The sequence below is a fragment of the Lucilia cuprina genome, chromosome 6, assembly GCF_022045245.1.
Source record: "Lucilia cuprina isolate Lc7/37 chromosome 6, ASM2204524v1, whole genome shotgun sequence".
NCBI classification, from domain to species: domain Eukaryota; kingdom Metazoa; phylum Arthropoda; class Insecta; order Diptera; family Calliphoridae; genus Lucilia; species Lucilia cuprina.
This window is the reverse complement of record NC_060954.1, coordinates 62,900,364-62,911,602: the sequence shown is the minus strand read 5'-3', so window position 1 is coordinate 62,911,602 and position 11,239 is coordinate 62,900,364. Positions and strand designations below refer to the sequence as shown.

Sequence of the window (11,239 nt, the reverse complement as noted above, 5' to 3'; positions counted from 1 at the left end):
AATCGAAACAAATTTCAAATTCAATATTATTCCTGAAAATAAAAAAACGTATCATAAAATTTTGATTATTATAGAATAATTGATTTATAAATAAGTCAATTATTCTCTTAATAAGAGAAACAAACAAAGGCATGTCATCAAATTTTTATTTGCAGAACATTTTAAAAAAACAGTAAAACCTGGAAACTCTGCAGTTGAATTATCATAGAACCAGTGATGGTATTTTAAACATTAACTCATATTCGATGGAATTTTCATCGAAAATGTGGTTTACATAAGAATTTTATGCAGAATAAAATATATATCCACAGTTATCTTTGTAATAAAACACTAATATTTTAATATGAATGTTTTATAAAAAACTTCTCAGGATGCACTGAATACAGCAAATACAGAAATGCTTAATAAAGTTATTGATGGGTTGTTGTAGGAATTTTGTATGGAAAATGTGTGTAATAATGCAAAAATAAGCGATTAAAATATATTTATGGATACGGACAAAATACTTATTACATCATGAAACTGCTGCTATAAAAATTCCCATCTAACAACTTAGTACTAATCAAAATTTACTTTCTAATTTTCCATCTCTGTAATTCCCATTGGAAATTTGACGTTTTCTTAATTGCTTTTATTTTGACGTTTTCTTAATTACTTCTATTTGTGACGTGGTGTGTGTTTGTTTATAGTGAAGAAGAAATACTAGATTGTATTAGCTACAATATATATTTGCAACTATTTCCACAGTAAAATGAATTACATTTACTTGTGTCTTATTGCAATTTTATCAGTAACTACAGCCAAAAAATTTAAGGATGACTCTAAGCCGGAGTGGGCAAAGAAAGATATAAGGGACTTTAATGATGCCGATTTGGAAAGGTTATTGGATCAATGGGAGGTAATTAAATATCTTAATATACATACGTACGTATAACCCGCATCAAATAAATTAATTTTGATTCCATTAGGAAGATGAGGAGCCTTTAGAACCTGACGAATTACCAGAACATTTGCGTCCACAACCTCAAATTGATCTTTCAAAATTGAATTCAGCTAATCCCGAAGAATTGCTTAAAGCATCTAAAAAAGGGCGTACACTCATGACATTTGTATCGGTTGATGGAAATCCAACACGAGAAGAAGCTGAAACAATAACCAAGCTGTGGCAAACTAGTCTTTGGAATAACCATATACAAGCGGAGCGTTATATGGTTGACGATAATCGGGCGATATTCATGTTTAAAGATGGTTCCCAAGCGTGGGATGCAAAGGATTTCTTAATTCAACAAGAAAGATGCCAAGGAGTGACAATAGAAAATAAGGAATATCCCGGAATTTATAGTAAAAATAACAAAGAAGAATTGTAAAAACAATTGCATATTCATGTTTTTGCATTTATGTACATATGAACAAATAAAGTAAAATTTAAGGAAGTTTCACACGCATTTATTGTAAAAAATGTTTTTGTTGCAATATTATAATTTAAAACAACAAATACATTTATTTATTATGTCTTTATTGTGAATTACATAAAAATTAGTTTTTTCTATTGTGATTATTGTTGCACCGCCTTATCATCAGAAAGTCACGACAAAATCGCTAGAAAAAAACTATTATAAAATCATGCAAAAATACTTCATGTTATCATGACAAATTACAAATTAGGTTTTCCAAAATTATCATTCGGAAAAATGTAAAAAAAAAATTCTGGACTCCATAATCCCGAAAATTTTGGGAAATATCGGGGTTGACAGTAATTGTAGAGAAAACCCCTCAAAAAATTACAAAATTACCATCACTAATTATCGCACGTGTTTCCACAAAACATATGTTTTTCACTAAAAAAAACTGTCCATTGATAAACATTTTTTGTTGCTACAAACTACTATTGCTATTTCTTGTCCACTACTCGAGGATATTGTGTTGCCAAAATGCCTGTACAAGCTAAAATCGGTCCATCAATTTTAAATGCAGATCTGGCTGATTTAGCTGCTGAATCTCAAAAGTTACTCGATAATGGAGCAGACTATTTGCATTTAGATGTAATGGATGGCCACTTTGTACCGAATCTCACCTTTGGACACTCCGTTGTAAAATGTTTACGTAGTAAAGTCAAAGAAGCCTTTTTTGAGACTCATATGATGGTTTCGAAACCCCAACAGTGGGTTGAACCAATGGCTGATGCTGGTGTTAACCTTTACACCTTTCACGTTGAACCCGTTGTTGATGATATTGCAGAAATTTGCCGAAAAATCAAAGAATCTGGTATGAAAGTTGGTTTAGCTATCAAACCAGGAACTGGAGTGGAAGTACTACAAAATTATCTCGATTTGGCTGATGTGGCCCTAGTAATGACAGTTGAACCAGGATTTGGAGGTCAATCATTTATGGCCGATATGATGCCAAAAGTTGAATGGCTACGTCAAAACTATCCCGATTTAGATATTGAAGTTGATGGCGGTGTTGGTCCTAATACTATTGATTGTTGTGCTAAGGTAAATAATATAATTTATATATGTCATATGTACATGTTTTTTATTTTCACTTAAATTTATAGGCTGGTGCTAATATGATTGTCTCTGGTACTGCAGTTATACGCGCTCCCGATCAAAAGGCTGTTATTGGTCTTTTGAAGTCTACAGTACAAACCTATAATAAGTAATTTTTTACGTTTGCATGTTTTTTAATTTACGCCGATATTTCCAATTAATTCAATACATTTAAAGTTACTAAATGTGGTTTTGCATTTAAAATATGGTAAATTGTTATTAAGAATTTAAACCTAGTTTTAATATAAATGAAAAAAATAAAATAAATAAATATTTTATTTTATAAAAACAATATTTTGAGATAATTTGTAAAAGACTTTTAATATTGAGGAAAACACATTTAATTTTGTAATCAATCACATCAATCTTGCATTCCATAAAAAAACAAATTATAAGTACATATCGTCACCAATAACGAAAACAGCCTTATCTAACATTTTTAAAATTTTACAGGAGAAACAAAAAACTAGAGTATGAAAAAATTTCCAATACCAAAATCGCTTTTAACTTCCCAAATACTGCGTTTTGGCGAAAAATTGTTTATAACTTCGTAAATACTGAATTTTTTAAGAAAATAAGGGTAATCCGTGATAACCATAACATTTTTAAATTTTACATCTTAATCAGTGATTACTCAAAAAACGATTTTTTTGTGTAAAAATTGTTGCAAAACTAAAATCGCTAATAACTTGGTTAAAAATAAAACAATTTAGGTGAGTGTTTGAGTTTTTTGCTTTTCTTATTTATTACATATTTTTTTTGTTAAACATTTAATTTCTATTGTTTTTATTGATATTTTCTTGTTCTATGTATCTCCATCATATTGTTATATATATATATATTTTTTTTGTTTTGACTGCTTTAAGTATTTTCTTTTGTCTCTAAAGTGTATATCATTACATATATATATTTTTTGTTATTTTAATTTAATTATTACTATCTTTTGTTTTAGAAGCATACAGTTTCATTATAAAATTTTCTTTATCAATAATAATTTATCAGAAAATTATAACTATTGTCATTTCCAAAAAAGGTGTTTGTTTTTCCTCTCACAATATGTTAATACGAGTATGAAAAAATAAACTGTTTGTGCTATTTTTTAACAAGTGCATTTTGTTATTGTTTTATAAATAATTCAGCTTTTTTTAGAATCAATATCGTTTATTGTCAATACATAGGTGTGATATATTTTTGTTATTATTTTATTTTTATAAATTGATTTTTACTTAGTAAACAATTTATTTTCACTTTTTTTGATTTTTGTATATAAATATTTAGTAACATTTACTACTCTATAACAGATTTTTATATATCATTTGTAATTTGATGATGATTTAGTATGATGATTAGAAAATAATAATTTACCTTTTCTTAAAACCGCTATCATAATGTCGTTGAAGTTAATTTTTTAAATAGAACTGAAAATTTATGTATGTATTCAATTTGAAATTAATTTAATTCATTTGAGAGATTAAGGATATGAATTAGTGAAAAACATGATATTCCCAGCAGTTCGGCCGGACTGTCCGAAGATACCTATTTAATCACCACTGAGGGTTACCTCTAGCCATCGACTGTCTAGGTGACTAGCTACTTTAACGTTTGCTTTTCCTACGAGGATATCAATCGTTTCCCTATTTGTAGATTAAGAGGAAACGGACAAAATGCTGTTTTTGTTTGTTTTTTTTAAGTGTCCACTCTCTTGCTTACAAAGGGGATACAAAAGCGACGATTTTCTTTACAAAGAGTTCATCCTTGGCGAAAGACGAATTAGAGTCAATCATGTGATTAGATTTTAGAGGAAATCACTGTCTTTTTCGAATGCATTGAAAATTTACAAACATTTAATTGTACGCAAACCATTAAATTTTGACATATGATTAATATACATACATAATTGTTTATTAATTATACGTTTACGACAAATTTGAATAAATGGAAGTTATTACAATAGAAATATCAAATATTTTGTTTTAATAAAAATTTTAATTATACGATTGTTGTAAAATGGTTAACTACATATACAATGGCACAGCAAAAATACCTAAAATAGTTTTAAGTAAAACGTCTTTAAAATCATTTTGTCTTAAGCTGTTTGTAGTTGTCACTTGATGTAAAGGATTGAATTATATTTTCTACAGATTTATCCGCAGCGGAACTTTACGGACAAACTAACAACATACAAATGTAAACCAAAAACGGGCCAGCTGATTCATCTCGGAATGTAAAAATTAATTGAGCCTTCAACTGCCACTAAGCTTAACTTTTAATAATGAAATAAACTAAAAAAATAAAAGTTTGAGATTTATAACAATCGAAACTTTTATAAAAATATAAAACTATCTAAAAGGATATTTATTTTAACCTATATATATGAACCTATAGCATTAAATACACAATTTTAATTTACTTTTATAATTTGAAGAGTTTTGCTTTTTAAAAATACAGTTTTTTTTAGCAACTATACACTTTTCTAAGAAACTGTTCAAATTTTAAAAAAATCATAAACTAAAAAAACGATTATCTATAAAATATAATATACTCCAACTTACAATGACTTCAATGACAGCGGTTTCAAATTGCCCAAAACAAAGAGCGGTAAAATTAAAGTTTTTTTTTTGGTAATTTTCAAACAGAAATATATATTTTATTTTAATAATACACGTTTGTTAATGTATGTTGTCACAAATATACACATACATACACTACTTGTCTAAATTTAAATATATTTTCTTGTATGTTTATAATTGTCCTAATTGTTTTTGTTTTGTTTTGTTTTGTTTTGTTTATTTTAATTATTTTTCACATATAAAACAGCTTCTATACTATAAAATAGGTATGTGTGTATATAAATATAATTAATTATAAATAAATTAGTATGTTTGTTGTTGTATTTTAGTTTTTTAATTATTGATTTGTTTTTGTTTAGTATAGTTTTGATTTGTTTTTTTATTTTTGCATTAGGATAGCATAACTATGTGCGTTTTATTTTTTATTTTACCTTTTATGTTTCTTATTTTTTTCTTTTGTTTATTAATTTTTTAATTATTTCTGGTTTTGAGCAGTAAAATATGAACTTATAATTTATGTTAGGAATGCATTCGATTTCTTATTAAAACATTTTTAAAACATATATTTGAAAATGAAATAAAACTTGAAATTAAAAACAGTATTAATAAAGAAGAAAATCATACATATTTATAAGAAAGATATGTATGTATTGTATATGTACGAAAAGCTCTTTCTTTTTGATTAAAATGATATGTTCTAAAATATTTTTAGTTTTTAGAGTTGTATTTAAAGAAAAGTTTATTAAAAATATTTGTTTGTATATGTTAGTGTAAAAATATGCTATTTTTATAAAATAATATGATTTTGTTTACAATTCAAAGGAATGCACTCCTTGGAAATTTCAAAACTAAATTACTTTAAATTTACTTATTCCATTAATATTATCATTATTTTAGATTATTATAGAGCAAAGTATAAAAAAGTAAAGCAGATTTTTTAATTCTTATTGTCATTTTTCATTTCATCACAATGTACTTATTTTATTTCAAGCAATTTTTTATAAAACTATGATTTTGTTTTTTTTTTCGATTTCTAACAAACGAAAGCACCCCTTAGTGGAATTATATTAAATGCTTAATTTTCTGTCGAATAAAATAACAGGAAAAATTTACAATTTATCTGACCATAATTGACCTTTATTTAAGGCATTGTTACAAAAATCGGTTTATTGTTCTATAAATCACTTAAATAGAAATTGGAAATTTTAGCTTTTTTTTAAAAAATATCTTTGTTATGACCATTAAAACTAATTGACATTGTTATAAAAACAGAAAAGTACTTAACTGCAATGCAATGTTATATTTTGTAGAGGTTTGTATTATTGACCTTAAATATTACAACTTTAAAATAACAAAAAAAGACGATCTACTTTAAATTGCAGTTTTCGAAGCATTCAAACCTGAGTGTTTGCTGGGTTAACAAGTAAGAGCCAGTTTGGATGTATAGCGTTTAAGTTTAATCTTCGAAAGTTGTTTTTAAGCACTCGATTAGTATATTTTGTTTGTAAAGAAAATCTGTCTGAATAGAAACATTCAAGTCGAATTATTGGGTTTAATTAATTTTGTTATTACTGCTCCTTTAACACTCTCATATGTCTTCTTCTTTTTTAGAAATCATCCACTGAAGTGTTTAGTTTAAATTAGTACTTAATAACTGCCAAAAGGATTGACAATGGATTAAAATTGAAATCTTTCCTGTTTTTTTGTCTGTTAAAGAAAGTGCACAAATATCACTAGGTACTTTAGTTTTGGGGTGCCTTTGTATGTATACAGTATATAATGTCTTATATACATATTTTTGTATATATTTAATATTTTTATTTATTATTATTAACATTCATTTTTAACACTTTCGCTTTGACATCAATTTGTTTAGCTATTCTTTATGGATTTCACATATAACTAATAATAACATAAATAATAATAATGATCATATTGATAATAATAATAATAATAATTCATCATCATAAAGTAAGTATGTATATATGTATGTATAATAATACTATACTTGTATGATTGATTGTACATAACACCTTTAGTTAGATTTTTATTTCATCCATTTTGTTTTAATTTGCTATACTATTGTATGTAATTTGTTTATAAATATTTTTGTTTTTTAAATTTAATTTGGATGTGTAAAGCGAACACCTACATTTGTTTATTTAATATTTTGTTTAATATTTATTTATTTAATATTTTTTGTTACATTTATATTCGTATATGTTATTTATTTTTAATTTTTTTTGTATTTTTTGCATTTTCTTTTTTTTTTTTTATTCCTATAAATATATATGTATATATAAATGTATATTATATATGTGTATATATATGAGTTATGTGTATATAGTTTTCATTTTGTTTTTTTTTTATTATATATAATATATAATATGTATAATACTATAATATATGTAAATATAAATTCATGTATACAACACTTCATTTTCGAAATTATAAAGCTACAATAGTTTTGAGTTGCATATATGTATGTATGTTTATGTTTATGTTTTTTTTAATTTTAATAATTTATTGTATGTAATAATGCATGAATTTATTTTAGATGTATTGAAGAATGTAGGTATGTATTTCATTTAAATTTAATCTATTGCATAATTATAAATAAAATATAAAGATTTTAAAGCTATATGCGATTTGAACGGCCTGAAAGAACGTCTTTAATCAGAAATCTTAGCATAAGATTTATAAAAAGATTTTTATCAATTGTTATGTATATTATATAAATGGGTTTGTTATAAGAAAATAAAAGTGTTTTATTTATTGCTTTATCAATTACTATAGAGATTTTGTATTTAAATTTTGTCATAATTTGTTTTGACTTAGATATAGGTTTTTTCAGCACTCTAAGGTCTAAAAATAAACCCTTATTCCTTTCGAAAGGGTCATATTTCAGAAGCATAAAGTCATTACCTGTAAAATACTTTGAACGTTTTAACGTATATAAGTATTTATATAACATTTACAAATAAACGTTAAGCTACGTTCAGACCTGTAAAAAAATATTTTGATTTTCTTGAAATTTAGTTTTTTATAGTTAAAAGAGAAACATTTAGGGCCAATCTTTAGGTAAAAGATTATGGATTAAATTAAAATTAATCTTCTAAAGTTGTTTTTTGAATACTCAATCAGCTAATTTTGTTTGCTAGTTTGAGCAAGAAATGCAAAAGTGTAAACAGCTAATGACAAAAAGAAATTAATACAATTTTATTAAAATAAACATTAAAATGTTTGATTTATCGATTATTATAAATTATGGGTACTTCACAATAACTTTTGATTTTAAATTTATGTTTTCATTAATTTTTATATTACATTGACAATTGTCTTCTCCTTATTTTTATAAAACATGCATTGTTTTTATAACAAACAGTAACGTTTTCTAATGTTTTGTGTGGCAACACTTCGAAGTTTAATCTTGTACTCAAAAACATCAAAGGGGATTCAGAATCAATTCATGTTTAAATTAACTAACCTGATAATTAAAACCCACTCTTAGAATTTGCAGTGGTTACGTGTTTCTTGTTAAATATTTGATAAGTGTGAACGTTGCTTAAGCTTATAATTTTTCTTTAAGGGTTAACGTTTCGCAATTAAATTAAAAATAATCTTTGGACGTTGTTTTTAAGTACTCGTTTAGTTGATTTTATTTGCTACTTTAAACCGCCAATAAAAGTGGGTTAAACTAGGGTAAAAATGTTCAAATTTTAACAGCTAAAGCGAAAAATAATAATGTATTAATTCAAGATTAGTTAAATTACGAAGACTTAAAATGTTTACTTCTTATTAGATTTCCAATTAATTTACATTGTATTCTTTTTTTGTATAAAACTTCATGGTTCTGATAGTAATTAGTAATTTTTTTTTTGCAAAAAGTTAAACCAGTACTTAAATAGGACAAACATTGGATTAAATTTATTGTTAGATTAACTAATGTTATTATTAATTGACATTTAATCTTCAAAGTCAAAAATTCACTCTTAAAGTTTCAAAAAACAATATTTAAATATATGACCCTTTAGTGGTAAATTAGCGATGTTTAAAAATATCAAATCACCGCTACATAGACCTTAACCCTTTGACGACCATAGACAGATATACTTGCCATAAAATTTTTAGTATATATATCTGCTTAAGTGTTAATTAGAGAGAACCTGTTAACCGATCTTGACAACTTTATTTGCGAAACGATACATAAGACTTAGAAGCTACCTATTATAACAATTTCCTTTTTCTAACTCTTATGAGGCCATAGATATAGACAATCAAACAATAAAAAAATTGATTAAAACGAAAAGTTTTGGACGTCAAAGGGTTAAAAGTGTACGGACGTATAAAAACCTAAATCTGACATATAATAAAAATAATTTTCATTGTGACCTGTTGTTGGCCAAGGAAAAAATTAAGGCAAATTTTAACATTAATTTCAATAGCTTTTGAATGTCATTATTTGTTCTAACATAGTTTTTGTTTTTAAGAATTGAAATTGAGTGTCTTTTCAAAGAATATATTGCAGATATGAAATAATTTGTTTAGTTTAAATTTCTATATGTGTCTATATTATGAATGATAATTAAGCATGAATTAATGTGTGAAATGATCTTATTTTAAATAAAAGTATTTGATTTTTTTTAAAGCTGAAACCCACGCATATACATATTTATTATGTATTTTAGTTATTGTATGTGTGTAAGTATTTTACGTTTTATGTTTTTTTATGTACAATAGATTAACCAGGTAATGAGCCACTTTGGCCCATATAAAAAAGAGTTGATTTCTTTAAGTAATAATGAACATTTTTGGATAGATTTTCTTAACTGGTTGGCAAATCTAATGTACTGTGTATGTATGTATGTAAATATCGTTAACACAAATGTCTGTTATTGTAACAGCAAAATATTAAACCTAAAAAAGTTCTTTGTAAGGGTTGAATATAAAAATACGCAAAACGTTCTTCTTTTATAATTATATCCGAACCTTTAAAATATTCAAATAAACATTAGGCTTGTTTTACATTTTAGTAGTTGATATGCACATACATACATACATGTATATATAAATATGTTTATGTATGTATTGTAATACATACATAATTCAAGTGAATTATATTCTCTAATGTTCTAAATTTGTATGTTTTTTTTTTTTTTGATATTTATTGTCATCATTTTTTTTAATAATATATTTAATCATATGATAGTTATATGTATGTCATAATTTAGCTATACTTATGTATAGCATTTTATGCATTTTAAAAATAGTAGTTTTCAGATTTAAAGCAACATTGAAGTACATGCTAGAACTTATTTTATTTTTATTATTATGTATTTTTTGATTTTTCTATATCAATTAATAGTGTATATTTATTGTTTTTATCAAATGTATGTTTCCACAACGTACATATTTTTTTATATGTAAATAATTTTTGGAGTTTGGAAAATATTCCCATGTATCAATATCTATAATTTTTATTATTGTCGTAAGTTCTTTATCTTCTCAATTCTATATATTTATGTATATTTAGTACATGTAAGTATTTATTTATGTTTTTTTAGTTATTATTGTCTTAGTTTTATAATTATTTTAATATTTATTGTCTTATTCACTTAAATATCAGCAAAAACCAAAATATTGTCATTGTTTTATAAAAAAAATCTTTGAATTTGTTATTTGGTATGTAAATTTGCTTAATTCTAAATTAAACATACATTTGTATGTATGTAGTAGTATAATTGTATGTATTAAATATGTATTGTCTTGTTTAGTTTTGCTGTTATTCCATTTAAATTTTCCTACAACTGCAATTGGCTTAAAATTAAATATTTATCATACGCACAGGTGTGCCTATGAATTTATTTATGTTTCAATGTATGTATACAAATACACACAAACTTACATACATATGCATGTATTTATGAATGTAGGTTTTTTGGTTAACATGCCTTATGCATTTATATGCATATGGCGGATATGGCTTTTTTTATTTATTTATTTATTTATTTATTTATTTATTTATTTATTTATTTATTTATTTAATTATTTATTATTATTATTACTTATTTAGTTTTTGTTTTGTTAATATTTCTTCTACAATTAAATTGACCCAAAAAA

At 24.7% G+C, this 11,239-nt stretch overlaps 2 protein-coding genes across 2 annotated transcripts; both read left to right on the top strand.

The window, feature by feature from the left end:
- Nucleotides 1–651: 651 nt before the first annotated feature.
- On the top strand, nt 652–1,433 carry LOC111675937 (LDLR chaperone boca). Its single transcript, XM_023436820.2, has 2 exons — nt 652–898; nt 969–1,433. The coding sequence occupies exons 1-2, from the start codon at nt 752–754 to the stop codon at nt 1,365–1,367; spliced, it is 546 nt and encodes a 181-aa protein (XP_023292588.2). The 5' UTR covers nt 652–751; the 3' UTR covers nt 1,368–1,433.
- A 365-nt stretch (nt 1,434–1,798) lies between these two features.
- Nucleotides 1,799–2,841, top strand: LOC111675928 (ribulose-phosphate 3-epimerase). The gene is made up of 2 exons (XM_023436808.2): nt 1,799–2,495; nt 2,558–2,841. The coding sequence occupies exons 1-2, from the start codon at nt 1,932–1,934 to the stop codon at nt 2,660–2,662; spliced, it is 669 nt and encodes a 222-aa protein (XP_023292576.2). The 5' UTR covers nt 1,799–1,931; the 3' UTR covers nt 2,663–2,841.
- Nucleotides 2,842–11,239: the final 8,398 nt, after the last annotated feature.